At 49.5% G+C, this 18,606-nt stretch overlaps 2 protein-coding genes across 3 annotated transcripts; both read left to right on the top strand.

The window, feature by feature from the left end:
* The first annotated feature begins 629 nt into the window (after window positions 1–629).
* Window positions 630–4,252, top strand: ALDOC (aldolase, fructose-bisphosphate C). The gene is made up of 9 exons (XM_061177103.1): window positions 630–739; window positions 1,815–1,936; window positions 2,023–2,234; window positions 2,348–2,402; window positions 2,497–2,657; window positions 2,779–2,862; window positions 3,106–3,280; window positions 3,421–3,620; window positions 3,750–4,252. The coding sequence occupies exons 2-9, from the start codon at window positions 1,825–1,827 to the stop codon at window positions 3,843–3,845; spliced, it is 1,095 nt and encodes a 364-aa protein (XP_061033086.1). The 5' UTR covers window positions 630–739; window positions 1,815–1,824; the 3' UTR covers window positions 3,846–4,252.
* A 1,722-nt stretch (window positions 4,253–5,974) lies between these two features.
* Window positions 5,975–17,958, top strand: PIGS (phosphatidylinositol glycan anchor biosynthesis class S). Of its 2 annotated transcripts, XM_061176061.1 has the most exons (12): window positions 5,975–6,055; window positions 6,336–6,475; window positions 6,560–6,671; window positions 10,177–10,266; window positions 10,931–11,022; window positions 12,502–12,709; window positions 12,992–13,134; window positions 13,835–13,949; window positions 14,853–14,998; window positions 15,557–15,657; window positions 16,445–16,655; window positions 17,014–17,958. In XM_061176061.1, the coding sequence occupies exons 1-12, from the start codon at window positions 6,022–6,024 to the stop codon at window positions 17,287–17,289; spliced, it is 1,668 nt and encodes a 555-aa protein (XP_061032044.1). In that variant the 5' UTR covers window positions 5,975–6,021; the 3' UTR covers window positions 17,290–17,958. The 2 variants fall into 2 exon arrangements, with proteins under 2 accessions (XP_061032044.1, XP_061032045.1); XM_061176062.1 differs by lacking the exons at window positions 13,835–13,949; window positions 14,853–14,998.
* The last annotated feature ends 648 nt before the right edge of the window (window positions 17,959–18,606 follow it).

The following is an 18,606-nucleotide window of genomic DNA, read 5'->3' on the forward strand; positions in this document are numbered from 1 at the left end:
ATTTCTTCAGGCTCACTGAATCTTATTTCTTGGGTAGGAGGTGGGTGGATGAGGTCATGGGAGAGGCAGCTTGGCCCTCTTGCCTGGGCATCCTCCACACACCCCTCCCACTGCATCCAGAGCCAAAGCCAGTCTCCCCCCGCACCCCGACGCCTTTTCTTCCCCAGATACTCTGGTCACTGGACTGCTTGTTCCCTGGCTCACTGCCTGTAGCCCTGGTGAATAAGGGGGTGAGGACAGAGAAACTCAGTTCCTTACTCTCTGCCCTGGACTCCCACACTGTTGGTGCCTGTGTCCACCTAACCCAACTGTTGTGATTGTTCAGGTGACCCTCCTTCACCAGACCAGGCTTCGTCCCCAACAGCCATCACAGTGCTCTGCACATGGTAAAGGCGATTGTGGCAGAAATGAGGCGAGGCCATTTCCTGCCCATGGGGCCTTGGTGGCTGGCCCACAAGGTGGGAGGGGGACAGTGCGCAACCAACCACCTCGGAGATCCCGGCTGAGTAGTCACTCCACCTCGTCGCCCCGCCTCTGTGGGCGAGGCCTTGCCACTGACTCCAGTCCTGGGAGAAGGCGCGGCCAAGGCGGGGTGGTGCTGGCCCCGCCCTCCGGGGGAGTCACGTAGCTCTGCAGTAGCCGCAGCCTCATTTACGGGAGCCGGGCTTGGAGCCACAGCTGCTGCGGACCTGAACCCGAGCTGCTCCTGTGGCTGCCGCAGCTAACTCGCTGCGCACAGGTGAGGCCCGGGGCGAAGCGGGAGTTGCTCAGCATCTCCGCTTCCTCTCCCTGACTCTTCTTTCTGCCTTCCTTACCCTGCTCCTGGGGGCCCCTGGATGTGCCTTCTCAGCTCTCTCCTTACATTCTCTCTCCTTTCTGTCCACTGGAAACCCCACACCACTGCTCAGCTTCTCCCATACCACTCCTTCCTCTTAAGCTCTTATGCAGCTTTTCCAATCCCAAATCTTCTGCCTACTGGATTTTTCCTTGGGGTTAGCCTCTCTCACCCAGACCAGCCTGCTCCCTCTCCTAGGCTGAGTTCCCTCTCCAGTTCTCCTCCCTTCATGGTCCCCCTGGTCTAGGTCCTTCCACCTGACTAGTTAGCCTGTCTCACCATCATCTCCCCACAAGTCTCCTCCCTGCTGCTCCTGCATCTCTCCCTCTCTCTCCTCTCAGGCTCTCTCCTCATTCCTTTCAACCCTGATCCTCTGCTCCCATTCTCCTGACTGCCTAGGCAGTTAGGTTCAGGGAATGGAGAAGAGGTTATGGAAGCCTGTGGCCGTTTTTTGTGCCACTCCTCCTCCCTACCCCCACTCTTTCCCTCCAGAAGCTGAGGGAAGAGGGGTGATGGGTAATTTTGCCTCATTCTGAAGCCTCTGACGTAAGTGCATTTTCTCTCAGGGCCCTGCTGAGGATGAGAAGAGGGAAGCTGGAAAGGCCAGGGCTTACGCCCACCTGAAGAAGGGGCCAAATTCAGTGAAAAAAGGGTTGGCATCTTTATTTGGGCAGTAGTTTCATAAGAAGACCTGCAGCTTTGGGGCTGCTCACCTCCCCACCCCCACCCTGGGGCTGGGAAGGGTGCCCATCAGGGACAAAAGGAGATGTGGGAACTGGGGCCCTGAGCCTGCTAGCTGTCAGAGGGATTGGTGCCATTTTAATGCCCAGGACCCACGTCAAGGACTGCTGCTGCCCTGTTCCCAGCCCCTCCTTGTTGGGGTGGAAGGAAAAGGCCATTCCTCTCCATGTGGACAGGAGAGGAAGCAGAGGAGGTAGTGGGTGGGGTCCAGCTTTGATACCTTGTCTCCATTCCACAGAACTGTCACCATGCCCCACTCGTACCCAGCCCTTTCTGCTGAGCAGAAAAAGGAGTTGTCTGACATTGCCCTCCGGATTGTGGCCCCAGGCAAAGGCATTCTGGCCGCAGATGAGTCTGTAGGTAGGTCGGGGCCTGTGGTCAGGTGGGGAAGAGGTGTCCAGGGAGCCCTGGGGATTACCTTACCACCCTACTTTGTTTGCCCCCAGGCAGCATGGCCAAGCGGCTGAGCCAAATTGGGGTGGAGAACACAGAGGAGAACCGCCGGTTGTACCGTCAGGTCCTGTTCAGTGCCGATGATCGTGTGAAGAAGTGCATTGGAGGTGTCATATTCTTCCATGAGACACTCTACCAGAAAGATGATAATGGTGTCCTCTTCGTCCGTACCATCCAGGATAAGGGCATTGTCGTGGGCATCAAGGTGCAGCCACTGGCCCTGGATGGGGGCTGAGCATGGAAATAGGCGTGTGGGTGTGAGGGGTGGCAAGAGGAATCCTGCCTGGGTTCAGTTCTGTGCCTGTGTTTCCCCTGCAGGTTGACAAGGGTGTAGTGCCTCTAGCCGGGACTGATGGAGAAACCACCACTCAAGGTACAGGAGGGGTGGGCTTCAGGACCACAGGGTTGTTGGGTGGTTGCTGCTGGCAAAGAGGAGCAGAGTAATGAGGCTGGGACTATGCCTGCAGGGCTGGATGGGCTCTCGGAACGCTGTGCCCAGTACAAGAAGGATGGCGCCGACTTCGCCAAGTGGCGCTGCGTGCTGAAAATCAGTGAACGCACACCCTCAGCACTTGCCATTCTGGAGAATGCCAACGTGCTGGCCCGCTATGCCAGCATCTGCCAGCAGGTGTGCCTATGTGTGTGAGAGGGGGTCAGATGGGTGCCCTGTGCCTGGTGGCGAGAGTGTTACATGGCTTTCTTCCATCTTACCTACTGCCCATCCCAAGCTACTCTGCTCTTACCTGCAGAATGGGATTGTGCCTATTGTGGAACCTGAGATCCTGCCTGATGGAGACCATGACCTCAAACGTTGCCAGTATGTTACAGAGAAGGTGAGTCCACACCTGGGCACAGACATATCCCACAGAGAAAGCCTGACAGGGAGCCTGTTCCCCACAGTCCCTGGCTCAGATGCAGGCACCTTCCTCAAGCACTCTTTTACTTGATCCCAGAATGTACCTGTGAGTCTGACCTGTACCCACCCTCAGAGTCATGCCCACCCAGCCCTAGACAGGGAACATAATATAGTGAGTGGCAGGGGCCCAGAACCTTAGTAAACCTCCTCTGATCCCCAGGTCCTGGCTGCAGTGTTCAAGGCCCTGAGTGACCATCACGTGTACCTGGAGGGGACCCTGCTCAAGCCCAACATGGTGACCCCTGGCCATGCCTGTCCCATTAAGTATAGCCCAGAGGAGATCGCCATGGCAACTGTCACTGCCCTGCGTCGCACTGTGCCCCCCGCTGTCTCAGGTACCACCCTGCTTCCAAACCTGTTCCTTTCCCTAAGACCCGTACTCACTTTCTTCCCCCGTTCTTGTGGCCTCCAGGGGTTCCTTACCCTGGAAAAATAAGGAGCGATCAATCAGTTTGTCTTCTCTTCTCCACCCTAGGAGTGACCTTTCTGTCTGGGGGTCAGAGTGAAGAGGAGGCATCTCTCAACCTCAATGCTATCAACCAATGCCCCCTTCCCCGGCCCTGGGCCCTCACCTTCTCCTATGGGCGTGCCCTGCAGGCCTCTGCACTCAACACCTGGCGAGGGCAACGGGATAATGCTGGGGCTGCCACTGAGGAGTTCATCAAGCGGGCCGAGGTTGGGAGCTAGAGGTGGTGGGTGGGGAGGTGGTGTGTAGCCAGGCAGGGTCAGCACCCAGAGGCTGTAGTCTGGGACGGTTCAGCACCTGTGGACTGGGTTGGCCTACTTACCGCCTTCCTTTTGCAGGTGAATGGCCTTGCGGCCCAGGGCAAGTATGAAGGCAGCGGAGAAGATGGTGGAGCGGCAGCACAATCCCTCTACGTTGCCAACCACGCCTACTGAGTACCCACTCCATACCACAGCCCTCGGCCCGGCCACCTGCACCCAATTTTGCCTGTAGTTACGGCCAGGGCCAAGTAGCCATGTAGAGTGGAGATGCCTCCACCCAGCACTGAGTCATCTTCCTTTTTTCTGCTCCCCTGCCCTCTCCGATTGCTGCACCTGGGACCATTGGATGGGAGGATAGGGAGCCCCTCATGACTGAGGGCAGGAGAACTTGCTAGAAGTCAGAGCAGGATGCCTGGGTCTCCCCCCTGCCTCTGCCAGCCCCCACAATTTCCCCATCACGGGGTTGCTTCTCCTTGGGCTCTCCTTGCCCACCCTCTCTCCTGGGATCAGAGGGTAGGGCACCAGAGCTGACTCATGCTTTGGGTACATACCACATAGCAAATAAATGGTAGCAAAACATGCTACTTTGTCTGTCTTTTTTACACATCCAATTCCCACCTCCCAGTTTCTGATCTCTGCTGACTACTGTCTCTGAGCCCTCTCCGACTGTGGAGGTGGAGAGGGTGGGTTTTGAGTTTTACTGGGCTTTAAGTTTGGGGAGGGAGGGGCACACCCAGTCACCATTCTCAGCTCAGGCTCTTGCTGTTGATGTCCGAGGCTGGAGCGTGGCAGTATGGAGGGCTGTGAGTCTTTTGGGAACTGCCACTTCAGAGGCACTTGGCAGCAGGTGCAGAAGGATGGAGTGAGGCCGGACTCAAGCTACTTCTGAACGCAGCTTTTGCACATGGCCCCAAACTGGGATAAGAGGCGATGGGAGGAGTCTCTCACCTCTCAGCTGTGTTGAGCCCTGCTGAGGCTTGACACATTTCACCAGGGGGAGCCACTGCAGAAGGAGCACCTGGGTTGCCCAACAGGGAAAATCGCCAGGGCTCAGCGATGCCCGACACAGCAGGGTATCTAGGAGGTTGCCGAGAGCTATTGCTCACTCCCATTTGGGATAGATAGGGGTACAGAGGGAGCCAATTTAAGGGTCTGGGCAAGAGCAGACCTGGTGAAGTCTCATAATGAACTTTGACCACTTAGCTTGGACGTGGGGCTGTAGGTGGAGCACCTGGGTCTATCTGAGCAGATGAAAAGATGAGAGAACCTGCTGTGTGTTCTGTGTGAACTGGGGAGGCCATGCTCTGTGTGAAGTGCCCAACCAATGCTCCGCCCAGCTAATTATTGCAATATGGGAGTGTAGGCCCAGTGTGGCCTGATCTTGTATTAATAAAAATAGCTCAAACTTACATAGCAGTCTCCTGCCAGGCCCTATTCTAATCACTTTACAGTTGTTAACTCATTTACTACAACAATTCTACATAAAGTAGATACTATTGCTATCCCTATTTTATTTATTTATTTATTAAAACAATTTTATTTTTCTTGGCCACGTCACGTGGCATGCGGGATCTTAGGTCCCCGAATCGAACCCACGCCGCCTTCAGAGTCCTAACCATTGGACCACCAGGAAATTCCCTGCTATCCCTATTTTAATATGCGGAAACAAGCACAGAGAGGTTAATTAACTTCTCAAGCTCACTCAGGTAAAGTGGTGAAGCTGGGATTTGAACCCAAGTGATCAGGATCATCCAGAATTCTGTGCTCATGAATTTTCAAGAATTTTAAGTGAGGTATTCAGACTTTAACAAGTTGTAAATGAATTCAAATGAATTTTAAAAATATTAAATGAGCTAAATATCCTAAAAAGGTACTATTAGCTTGCTCCTCCGGAAGAGGAGCTCTATAATAGGGATGATGAACAATGATCGTGATAAGCGACTTTCGGTGTGCTCTTTCCATGAATGACCTCATTTTAGTCAAGTATCTCCATTTTTCAGATGAGAACACTGAGACTTAAGAGCTTCCCGTGGTCTCCCGGCTAGTATTTAACAACTGCAGAGTTTGCGCTCTTATTCCCTGGGCTAGGAGTGGGTTCCACAAGGAAGCGGAGGGTGTCTTCCAGCAAAACCGAAACCCGCACGGCTCCTCAATCGCCGGGGCAGCGTCCTTTCACGCTCCGGGAGAAGCTCCCTGCGCACCCCGCCCACCCTTCGTCGGTTTTCGTCCGGAGCGCTTCTCGTGATTGGTCGCGATCGCTGCCGTGGGCACGCCCACTCCTTGCGGGTTTCCGATTGGGGGAAGCCAACGCAGCTCCTCCCCTCGGCGGCAAGAGCGGTGGGAAGCGAGTATGGCGGCCCCCGGGGCCGCAGCTACAGACCTAGGTGCGGTGGCATTCGGGAGGGGGCTGCGGCTCGCGGATTGCGAGGGAGGAATGCGGGGGTGGGGACTGTGTTGTGCCAGAGGTCCCGCGGATGGGGGTTCGGGGTTCGTCTCAGGCAGGATCCCTTCAGACTAGGGTCCGGGCCCCTCGCCGGGGAATCCCTTCGAATGCGGGCTGAGAGGTTCTGAGTACCGGTTGCTGGGGCTCCTCCGCGTCGGGGGTGGGGCCGGCACCCGAGCCCACCTCTGGCGGCGCGTCAGTGGATCCCCCCGTGTCCCCAGAGGTGGTTCGAGGCAAGCGCGCCGCCCTCTTCTTCGCCGCGGTGGTCATCGTGCTGGGGCTGCCGCTCTGGTGGAAGACCACGGAGACCTACCGGGCCCCATTGCCTTACTCCCAGATCAGTGGGCTGAATTCCCTGCAGGTAAGACCTCGGTGGTGGAGGACCAGGGGACAGCCCACCGGCAAGATGGAGACTCACTGATGGCCCTGATGCTTCTTCCCGCAGCTCCGGCTCATGGTGCCGGTCACTGTCGTGTTTACCCAGGAATCAGTGCCATTGGACGACCAGGAAAAGCTGCCCTTCACCGTTGTGCATGAGAGAGAGATCCCTCTGAAGTGTGAGTTCCTGATCAGGGCTGCCTTTCTGGTCTGAGTTCAGTCCGCAGATAGGTTGGATAGGAGGAGCATGGGTATCCCGTAAAGGTGATTACAAACTTATTAAAAGGCTACTTTGAATGAACAGTGTGTTTGCTAAGAAAAAAAGCAGCTTTAAATTCAGTATTCACCATTAAAGGGGCAGTTTTATTCATAAAAAGTTGTGCTACCTGATCAGAAGTAGGTGATGCTCATTACGGGATAGGGGAGGATGTGGGATGTAGTGGAATGAACACAGGGTTTGGAATCAATTTGGACTTACATACAGGCCTTATTCAGTTTAACGTTAAATACGGAGTGTTAGGCACGTAGGTATCAGGAATTTGGGGATGAATAAGAAATTGATATTGGTTTCAAGAAATTCATAGGTAGGGGAGAGAGACAAAGAAATCACGGAAGTATATAAGTATATAAGAAACAGAGATTGTACTTAAGAAAGAGACTGTAACTGTCTGGAGGAAAGAAAGGTAGAGAAGGTTTTGAGGGCTGTAATTTTTAAGCCAGATTTTTTTTTTAATTAATTAATTTATTTATATTTATTTTTGGCTGTGTTGGGTCTTCATTTCTGTGCGAGGGCTTTCTCCAGTTGCGGCGAGCGGGGGCCACTCTTCATCGCGGTGCGCGGGCCTCTCACCGTCGCGGCCTCTCCGGTTGCGGAGCACAGGCTCCAGACGCGCAGGCTCAGTAGTTGTGGCTCACGGGCTTAGTCGCTCCGCGGCATGTGGGATCTTCCCAGACCAGGGATCGAACCCGTGTGCCCTGCATTGGCAGGCAGATTCTTAACCACTGCGCCACCAGGGAAGCGCTTAAGCCAGATTTTTAAAGGATGTAGGAATTCAAGTTAAATGAGGAGGAGAGGGAGGGATAACACTAGTTAGTAATAATGATAGCTAATATTAGTTGTTCATTATATGCCAGAAACTCAGTGAAACACTTTACACGTGTTGCCTCATTTAATCCTAACATTATGATCCCCATTTTAAGGCTCTTGTCTCTTTTATTATATACCAGCTCTCCCTACCCCATCCCAATATACTTGTTTTCGTTGATTTGTTGGAGAAACCAGGTCATTTGTTTGATAGAACATCTCACGTTCTGGATTTGGCAGATTTCTTCCTCCTGGTTTCATTTAACTTATTTCTCTAGTATCCATATTTCTTATAAACTCGTAGTTAGATCTAGAGGTTTGATTAAAATCAGTTTTTTTTTTTAATTTTTAAAATTTTATTTATTTAATTTATAATTTGGCTGCGTTGGGTCTTCGTTGCTGCGTGCAGTCTTTCTCTAGTTGCAGTGAGCGGGAGCTACTCTTTGTTGTGGTGCAAGGGCTTCTCATTGCGGTGGCTTCTCTTTTTGCGGAGCATGGGTTCTAGGTACGCAGGCTTCAGTAGTTGCAGCACGCGGGCTCAGTAGTTGCAGCACGTTGGCTCAGTAGTTGTGGCTCGAGGGCTCTAGAGCGCAGGCTCAGTAGTTGTGGCGCACGGGCTTAGTTGCTCTGCAGCATGTGGGATCCTCCTGGACTAGGGCTCGAACCCGTGTCCCCTGAATTGGCAGGCGGATTCTTAAGCACTGCGCCACCAGGGAAGTCCTAAATTTATTTTTTGGCCACACTTTGTGGCATGCAGGATCTTAGTTCCCCGACCAGGGATCGAACCCGTGCCCCCTGCAGTGGAAGCACAGAGTCCCAACCACTGGACTGCCAGGGAAGTCCCCAGGTTCAGTTTTTTTTTTTTTTTTTAACATCTTTATTGGAGTATAATTGCTTTACAATGTTGTGTTAGTTTCTGCTGTATAACAAAGTGAATCAGCTATATGTATACATATATCTCCATATACCCTCCCTCTTGCATCTCCCTCCCACCCTCCCTATCCCACCCCTCTAGGTGGTCACAAAGCACCGAGCTGATCTCCCTGTGCTATGCAGCTGCTTCCCACTAGCTATCTATTTTACATTTGGTAGTGTATATAGGCACATATATGCAATGGAATGTTACTCAACCATAAAAAGAAACGAAATTGAGTTATCTGTAGTGAGGTGGATGGACCTAGAGTCTGTCATACAGAGTGAAGTAAGTCAGAAAGAGAACAGCAAATACTGGATGCCAGCACATATATATGGAATCTAAAAAAAAAAAAAGTGGTTCTGAAGAACCTAGGGGCAGGACAGGAATAAAGACGCAGACGTAGAGAATGGACTTGAGGACACGGGGAGGGGGAAGGGTAAGCTGGGATGAAGTGAGAGAGTGACATGGACATATATACACTAGTTTTTTAGGCAAGAATACTTTCAGTTGGTGTGTTGTACTTCCTATCGTGTTATATCATGTAGTGGCCTGGTTGTTTCACTTTGGGTGATACAAAGATGATTATTTAGTTCAGATATTGTCAGCTTGATTTCTGTATTTTAGTTCTCTGTCAACCTTTCACCTGATGATTTTAGCATCTGTTGATACTGGAATCCATTTCATTAGGTTGCAAAATGGCAATTTTTAAATTCTGCCATTTCTTCTGCATTCTTCTGGAATTCTGTAAGGAAGAACTTTCCCAATAAATTTTAGGTTCAGCTTGTCAAGTTCCAGGTGGCGAAAAAAATCCCTTTGGGATTGCCTTACATGTTTAGATTAACTTGGAGAGAATTGACATCCTGAGAATATTTAGTTTTTCCATCTAGGAGCCTTGTATGTGTTTCCATTTTATTCAGATCTTCTTTTATGTCATTGAGTACAGTCCTGTTTTTTTTTTTTCTTACAGTTTTGTACATGTATTCCTGGATATTTTTATATTCTTTATTGTTACTGCAATTGGGATTTTTAAAAATACTTGCTTTTTTAATTGGATATTGCTGGTATTTATTAGAAAGCTACCCATTCTTGCATTTTCTTGTAATAGTTTTTTAGTTGGTTCTCTTTGATTCCCTTTGAAAATAATTATACTACTTCAAAAAGTGGCCATTTTGTCTCTTTCTTTCAAATATTCATGTTTCTCTTTTTTCACTTACTGCATTGGTCAGGAACTTCAGGAAGAACAGTGCTGAATAATAGAGGAGATAGCAGGCGTCCTTGTTTTCGTGCTAATTTTAATGGAACTATAGTGTTTTGTCATTAAGTGTGCATCTTATTTTTATTAAGAATGTTCACTGAGTTTATTTTGAGGCATCTATTGAAATGATCATATGGTTTTCCTCCTTTTACCTACTAATGTAATGAATATTGTAATAGATTTCCCTGTGGGGAGGGTACTTCAGGTTGAAGGTGCACAGCGAGAGGCAAGAGCTGGGCAGGTGGAAGAGGTGGAGTGTCATGTGTTTATATCATCCATGCAGAAATCATTAGAATTGGCTGTTGCTTCTTGGTATTTCTCTGCAAACAATCATCTTGCTCTTCTCGGACACTGGACAGCATTAGGGCTGGAAGGGTGGGCAGAGTCTGACACTTGCTTTTCTCATCATGCTTCTTTCTTTTCTCTAAGACAAATTGAAAATCAAATGCCGTTTCCAGAAGGCCTATCGGAGGGCTTTGGATCATGAGGAGGAGGCCCTGTCATTGGGCGGTATACAAGGTACTAGGAGGGGTGATCATTTTAACAGGAAGCCCTCTTTTTCCTTCTGATCTCTAAGTGTGTAGTTTCCATATCTTGTCCTTTTTTTTTTTTTTTTGTGCCTGTGCCATGCATCCTGCAAGGATCTCAGTTCCCTGACCAGGGATTGAACCTGGGCCACGGCAGTGAAAGCCCAGAATCCTAACCACTAGCCCACCAGGGAACTCCCTCCATAACTTGTCTTAACTCCAAAATCTCTCTGGGAAAGCTGGGAATGAGATACCTTTCTTTCAAATATTCATGTTTCTCTTTTTTCACTTACTGCATTGGTCAGGAACTTCAGGAAGAACAGTGCTGAATAATAGAGGAGATAGCAGGCGTCCTTGTTTTCGTGCTAATTTTAATGGAACTATAGTGTTTTGTCATTAAGTGTGCATCTTATTTTTATCAAGAATGTTCACTGAGTTTATTTTGAGACATCTATTGAAATGATCGTATGGTTTTCCTCCTTTTACCTACTAATGTAGACCTTGTGTCTCAGCCTGGGCCACCGAGGGCCAAGCCTGGCCACAGTGTCAGCTGGGTGTGAGTGGGAGGTGGAGTGATGAGTTAGGCACCGTGTGGGAGCCAGAGGGAGAGGGAATGGTGTTTTCGCTCCTGGTACACCACCTGTTCTTGTCCCCAGAGGCAGAAACCATGTTTGCTGAGCCATCGGAGCAAGCAGAGGGCTCCCTGACAGTGTACGTGATCTCTGAACACTCCTCACTTCTCCCTCAGGTAGGGTAAGCAGAGAGGCTGCGGACATGCCTTCTCCCTTCAGCTTGTCCTCTCCTAAGTCTCCTTGCAGTATTGCTGCCCATTCCTTCCGTTTGCTACAGAAAACTCTCCTCAAGTATTTTTTAAAAAGAATGCAAATAGGGATTGTTTTCATTGACTCTGGGTCTTTCTAAATCCAAGGCTTGTATGTGGTTAAAGTTCCATTTTTTTTTTAAAAAAATAAATTTATTTATTTATTTATTTTGGCTACATTGGGTCTTCGTAGCTGCGCGTGGGCTTTCTCTAGTTGTGGTGAGCGGGGGCTACTCTTCGTTGAGGTGCGCGGGCTTCTCATTGCAGTGGTTTCTCTTGTTGTGGAGCACGAACTCTAGAGCGCAGGCTCAGTAGTTGTGGCACACAGGCTTAGTTGCTCTGCGGCATGTGGGATCTTCCCGGACCCGGGCTCGAACCCATGTCCCCTGCATTGGCAGGCGGATTCTTAACTACTGCACTACCAGGGAAGTCCTAAAGTTCCAATTTAAAGTGGAAAAAAAATCAGTAGGGTTAAAGAAGCTGGTTTGAATGGGCTGTGATGATAATATGAGCAATACATTGACCTTTTCAGTTTCTGAACAAAAGGCTTGGTGGAAGCTGTACCAGTATATTTACCAATATAAATTATTTTTTAATTTATAATGAAATATTTAATTATTACAAAAAGATGAAGGAAAATTTTAATAAACATCCATGTACCCACCCCCAGCTTGCAAACTATAATACAGCCCTGTGCATCTCCATGATTATATCCCATTCCCTTGCAGCCAAAGGTGACCATAGTTTGTATGTATCATTTTCATAATTTTCTTTCAAGTTTTATCACATATATCTCTATAAACAATATGTTTAATTTTATATATTTTTGAACTTTATATAAATGCCATAATGCAGCACATGTTCTTCTCCAGTTTTCATTTTGCTTGACCTTTATGTTTGAATCATCTATGATAATATGTCTAGTTGAATCTAATGCATTCATTTAAAATTCTGTCTAATGTTTCATTGTATAAACATATCACAATTTATCCATTCTGTTGCTGACAGGCATTTGGATTGTCTCCAGTTTTATCCTATTACAAATAATGCTGCTGTGAAAATTCTTGTACTTGCCTCTTTGCCATTTGCCATTTACTTATATCAAACTTTCCAGTTGTTTGTTTATTCTTGCTCAGCATGCCGTCCCTTAGTTTCCAGCCCATGAAGATATAGCTGTTGCCTGCACCTATGTCAACTGGGAAGAAGAAGGGAACTGAAATGAATGAAAACACTCATATATACCCATAGCTCAGAAATGTTGACATAATAGTTCGCAATGAATCTAGAGAGAGGTGCAGGCCTGTTGGTCGGTGGCAAAAGGCCAGATTCTCAAAGACAGGAGCCAGAGTGCTCTTCTGCTTTCTTCCCTGAGCCATGGGCATTCTGTCCCTTGCTTGCCCCTCATAGGACATGATGAGCTACATTGGGCCCAAGAGGATGGCAGTTGTGCGGGGGATAATGCACCGGGAGGCCTTTAACATCATTGGCCGCCGTGTAATCCAAGTAGCCCAGGCCATGTCTTTGACTGAGGACGTGCTTGCTGCAGCCTTGGCTGACCACCTCCCAGAGGACAAGTGGAGCTCTGATAAGAGGCGGCCTCTCAAGTCCAGCTTGGGTAGGGTGACCGGGCTGTGCCACGGGAAGGGAGAGGGAAGTGAATTATGTGGAGACAGTGGGGCAGGAGGGGAATCTGCATGCAAACGCTTCACTCCTTTCTTCTGTGGTTTCATCTTTTTCTTAAAGCACTCAGTGTTCCTCATCCCAGTTTTATCCTCCCTTTGCGTCCATGATGGCAACCAGCCCCATTTCAGAGGAGAACCAAGTTCAACTCAGCCAGGGGTACAGGCTGCCTTTGATCCACAGATGCCTCTGGCTTCCCTGACTCCTGTTTTTATAGGCTATGAAATCACCTTCAGTTTACTCAACCCTGACCCCAAGTCCCATGACGTCCACTGGGACATCGAGGGGGCTGTCCAGCGCTACGTGCAGCCCTTCCTGAATGCCCTCAGGGCTGTGGGCAACTTCTCTGTGGACTCCCAGGTGAGAAGCCCTTTTCCCGGCTGCACCATCCTTTTCCAAGTCCCTCCATATTTGGCATTTACAGGTGTAGTCTGTTCTTCCAACTCTTTGAGCTTGCTGATTTGCCAGGAAATTCCTGTGTATGTATATGGTTCTGGGGTCTACTTTCCCTCCTTGGTGTCCAGCTTGGGGAGTTTTGTCAATGCTTGTTAAAAAAGTAACTTCCTTATGGCTCCCTCTGGAACTGTATTCACCAGTTGTGCCATCCTAAAAATTTATTAAAAAACAAACAAAAAAACTTCCTGAAATATGTTAATGTAGTAACAATAAAGATGTGATGAATGTAGCCTTCTGAATTACACAGTGTCCTTTTAGGGAAAAGGTGGGAGAAATTTTTATCAGGTCTTGGTAGTGGGAGAAATTACTTCTGAATAACTGATTTGATTTGATCTTGTGGACACTGAATTATGCTATTCTTTGTTTAGGCTGTGAGAAAGCCTGGTAAAATAATGTGGTGTTCAAAACATGGATTTAGTGTGTTAACTTTACCCTTAGCTTTGTTATTTTTTTCCCTACTCCTGTTTTCTCTCGGCCTTGATTTTTGTCTCTTATATTTTGCCCTGCCTAATGGTTATCTTTTTAAGGCACCTCAAATCTTTTGGGGGGACAAATTGGAATATAGCTCAGTAGACAAATAGCATGCTCCCTCTTTGCTCTACAGATCCTTTACTACGCAGTGTTGGGGGTAAACCCCCGCTTTGACCCAGCTTCCTCCAGCTATTATTTGGCCGCACACAGCCTCCCCCATGTCATCAACCCAGTGGAGTCCCGGCTGGGTGAGCTCCTGACGATGAGGGTCTTTCTGCCAGGCCGGGGAAGGACCCTGAAGGCTCAGCCTGGGGTGGGAGGCGGGTTGTATATAGCGATGGCTCCCAGGTTGGGTTGGTCCAAGGGCATTGAGGAGGTGCTGGGCATTTAGGCTCCTTTTTCACGATAGTCTGTTGACATCTCCATCTCCACACTGTCACATCCAAAAGCATTGATTAAACATTCCCAGCACTTTTTATAAACAAATGGATAGGCTGCGTCTCCCTCCCTGCAAGCCATCCAGGAAAAATATGGCCACACGTGTAGGAAAGACAACAGCAGAAGTACGTGAAGGCAGAATTTGAATTGACAGTTCTGTTGATTGAGGCTGAGGAACCTTGAAGCTGGGGTTCCAGTTTTTCATTTTGGCGCTGGTACCTCAGAAGAGTAGGTAGTACAGTACAGTAGAACTGTAATAGAGGCAAACCAAAGGGAGTATATCACTAGTTGTGGAATTTTAGGCACCAGGGTTAGGCCAGTGTGGACCAAGGGGTATCGGTGGGGCAGCACATGAGGCCTTGGCGAATTCCTCCTCCCTCCCTCCCTCCCTTCTTCCCTCCTTCCCTCCCTTCTTTCCTACAAGGTCCAAGGGACTGCTTTATGGCACTGCCGAAAAAGGTGGGAGGCTGTTGGAGGAGAGGCGATTTGGGGGCAGTTTGAGGCTGAGGACTGCACTTCATGTATGTGGCACATCTTGGGAGAATGCTGAGGTTCTTTACCACAGAAACCCAGGCCTGGAGGATATCCTAGTGATTATCAGTTGGGGAAAATGAGGCCCAGAGTGAGTGACCAGCAAGTTAGAGGCTTACCTGGACCTAAGATCTAGACCCAGCGTGTTTGGTGTGCTGACTACCCTTCTCTTTGTGCCACAGGATCCAGCGCTGCCTCCCTTTACCCTGTGCTCAACTTTCTGCTCTATGTTCCTGAGCTTGCCCACTCCCCCCTGTACATTCAGGACAAGGATGGGGCTCCAGTGGCCACCAACGCCTTCCACAGTCCCCGCTGGGGTGGCATTATGGTATGGTCACACCACGGAGACCCCAGAGCCCAAACGTCAGGGATGTTCCTTGAGACTGTTCCTTCTGTTGTTCCTCTGGTGTCCTCTGTGGCCCAGCCTGGGTTGGGGGGTGGTGGTGAGGTGCTGTGAGCTCGTGTGCCCCCCCGCCCCCCGCCAGCCCCACTGCTTCTTATTTCCATCAGTGTTTATATAGTAGGACCCTTTTGCACTTGCAGTTTGCGCTGACTTAGGACTATACTGTGTATAACTTAGATCTTGGCCCTGTTTGTGGGAGTCTTAACAAGGTTGGGAATGTTGTCTCCCCTGTTAGATTGGAGTTTCTCATGGGTAGGAACTGTAAAATGGAATAAAAAATATTTCTTTAACAAGATTTTTGAGGGAGTAGAGGAGATAATTTATATAAAGCTCCTAATAGCAGGTATTCCAAAAATATTAGGTTTGTAATTTTTAAAGAGCACAGAGTATGTCTTCCTTTCCTCTCATGGCCTCCAGAGTGTCTAGGGCAGAGCTGTGCACGGTCCTGGCGTGATGTTGAGGCACCCTTATTTCCCCCTGCAGCTATACAATGTGGACCCCAAAGCCTACAATGGCTCGGAGCTGCCGGTGAGAGTCAAGGTGGACATGGTGCGGGTGATGGAGGTGTTCCTGGCTCAGTTGCGGTGAGGTCCTGGGGGATCCACTTGGGGGCGAGGCCACTGAGACTGACCACAGTCTCCTGGGCTGACTGCAGTTAACCCTCACTTGGCAGGGATACCTTGGCTGTGCCTGGAGCCCCAATGAAACCAAGAAAGGTTTCCAAGGATCACTTCATCCTTCTCTTAATAAAGACTAGTTGTTGACAAAAAGTGTTTTAGGAAAAATAGGCTCATGAATGTCAGGTCCATAGGCTGTGATTAGGGATGCTTAAGAAAATAGCTGTTAATTCTTGTGCGAACGGATCTATTGATAGTGGCTTCCTGATGCCCTGTGTTGAGTATTCTAAGGCTGTGTCTGGGCTCATCAGGAAAGAGGATTCTGATTGATTAGCAATGTCTGCCATGGTGCAGGAATAGAGAGGCACAGCACGAATGCCTTGTCAGAGGTGGTCCTGGATCATCCCTTAACTAAGGCTCAGGGGCCCCATTTGTCCAAAGAGAGGGTAGACAGGGTGAGGGGATTAAACTAGTTGGTGTTAATTAGAAATATTTTAGCCGTGGAACCTTTTTTCACACAAGATCTTAGAATATAGAAACAATATAGAAACAGGTAAAAGTGAAAAACCACTGGTTAAAGTGGGGCTTGGGGCTCTGTGTTACTTAGTGTTGCTGCTCACCCCCTAAGACGCTAAGGCACTTCCTACAACCCCTGTGGTTCTGGGTGAGATCGAAAATCCTAATAGTTATTCTAGGAATCCTAACCATCTTCTCCCACCTTCTGCCCCTTTGACCTTCTTTGCTGTTCCTACAGGCTGCTCTTTGGGATTGCTCAGCCCCAGATGCCTCCAAAATGCCTGTTTTCAGGGTCTAAGAGTGAAGGGATAATGAGCTGGGAGCTGGACCGGCTGCTCTGGGCTCGGTCAGTGGAGAACCTGGCCACAGCCACCACCACTCTCACTTCCCTGGCCCAGCTTCTGGGCAAGATCAGCAACATTGTCATCAAGGACGATGTGGCATCTGAGGTAAGCAGGCAGGGGACGGATTCTGTGGCGTAGGACTGGAGTGGCCAGCAGGGCCCAGGGTGTGGTGAAACCAGAGAGCCATTTGAGGTCCAGAGGATGTGTGGGCATGCCATCCTTGAGTGCCCAGGCTTCCTCTAGAGGTCAGTGCCAGCTCCCCAGTAAGGAGTCTAAGTGCGGGTGTGAGGTGTTAAGCAGGCACTAAGAAGATACCCCCTAGCCCTTTTATACCGGCCTCCATATATCCTGGGCGAACTACAGGCAACCTGCCTGGTAGACGGAAGACACAGTGAGGCCCTCTCCCACCCTCCCCACCAACCGATGCCTAGGACTTTTTGGTAACCCCCTGCCCCCTTCCTAGGTGTACAGGGCTGTAGCTGCAGTCCAGAAGGCAGCGGAGGAGTTGGCCTCTGGGCACCTGACCTCTGCCTTCGTTGCCAGCCAGGAAGCTGTGACATCCTCAGAGCGTGCCTTTTTTGATCCCTCACTCCTCCATCTCCTCTATTTCCCTGATGACCAGAAGTTTGCCATCTACATCCCACTCTTTCTGCCTATGGCTGTGCCCATCCTCTTGTCCCTGTTCAAGATCTTCCTGGAGACTCGCAAGTCCTGGAAAAAGCCTGAGAAGATAGACTGAGCAGGGCAGCATCACAGTAGGAAGCCTTCCTTTCCAGCCAGGAGGGGAGGTGTTAGATTGAGAGGCACATAATGGGGCCTGCCACAAATGACTTGTCTCCAGCCTGCTCTGTTGCCACTCCAGCAGTCAAAGTATAACACTCCTTCCCATTCTTCTGACTCAGGTCCCTCCCACTCTTCATCCCCCCACCCCCCACCCCCCACCCCCCCATCCTCAAAAGACACATCATCTGGGCCTCCTTACCCGGCCTGAACTTGAAGGCCCTTTTCTATCTCCCTCTGGAGCAGGGGCAGCTTGTGCTTCTGCCCTGTTCCTCACAGTCCTCTTGCACTGAGAGGGAGCATTAGGGGAAAGCCCTGGGTTGGATTCTAGGGCCCTTCCCTCCACGCTTCTCTCTAACCCCTCAGGGAGAGCCCTAGCACTGCTCTCATAGAAGGGGCCAAGCACCTGTCACCTCTGGGACCTTCTCCTTTACTCCCCTCCCTCCTGGCTGGCTACACCTGTTGGGTGCAGCCTGATGCTGGGTGTGGCAGAGGTTCCCTTCACCCTTTCATAGAGGCAGTGTGGTGAGCGGGTAAAGTTCTGGACTTGGGATTAAACATGCCTGAATTCAAACCCTTGCTTCTGTACTTATCATCTGGGGAGCTTTGAATAAGCCACTTAATCCTCTCTGAGCCTCAGTTTTTCATTTGTTAAAATAGTACTAATGATACCTCCCCTACAAGATGGTTGTGAGGATTAAATGTGATGAGCATGTGATAGTGTCTGGCATATTCTAGGCTCTCAAGAAACATTGGTTGAATGTGAATTGGAATGATAGGAAGTATGAGCATACCTTTCATTCTTCATTCGTATGTAAGTAATGGTTTCCTGGTGTCTGTCCTCCTGGGCTCACTGGTCCATTTTGCTTCCACCTGGCCATGTGCCCTTCTTGCCTCGATGTCCTGGAGGGCCCTGTGGTGGCTGGACATTGTAGGCTGTTGTCCTTCGGTATGTCCTGGGTTGTCTAGCAGGGGGTCTGGGAGAGAATAGCTTGTACCAGTGTAAGCCCTCAGATACTAACTGATTCATAAATTCAAAAAAAGAACATACAGTTGACCCTTGAACAACATCGGGGGTGGGGTGCCCACCCTCTGTGCGTTCAAAAATCAGAGTATAATTTATATTTGGCTCTGTTGATCTGCAGTTCCATATCCAGAGATTCAGCCAACCTCCCATCGTGTAGTACTGTAGTATTTTCTATTGAAGAAAATCCACAAATAGGTGGTCCCACGCACTTCAAACCCATGTTGTTCAAGGGTCAACTGTATTGAGCAC

Source organism: Eubalaena glacialis, chromosome 19, assembly GCF_028564815.1.
Source record: "Eubalaena glacialis isolate mEubGla1 chromosome 19, mEubGla1.1.hap2.+ XY, whole genome shotgun sequence".
Taxonomy (NCBI): domain Eukaryota; kingdom Metazoa; phylum Chordata; class Mammalia; order Artiodactyla; family Balaenidae; genus Eubalaena; species Eubalaena glacialis.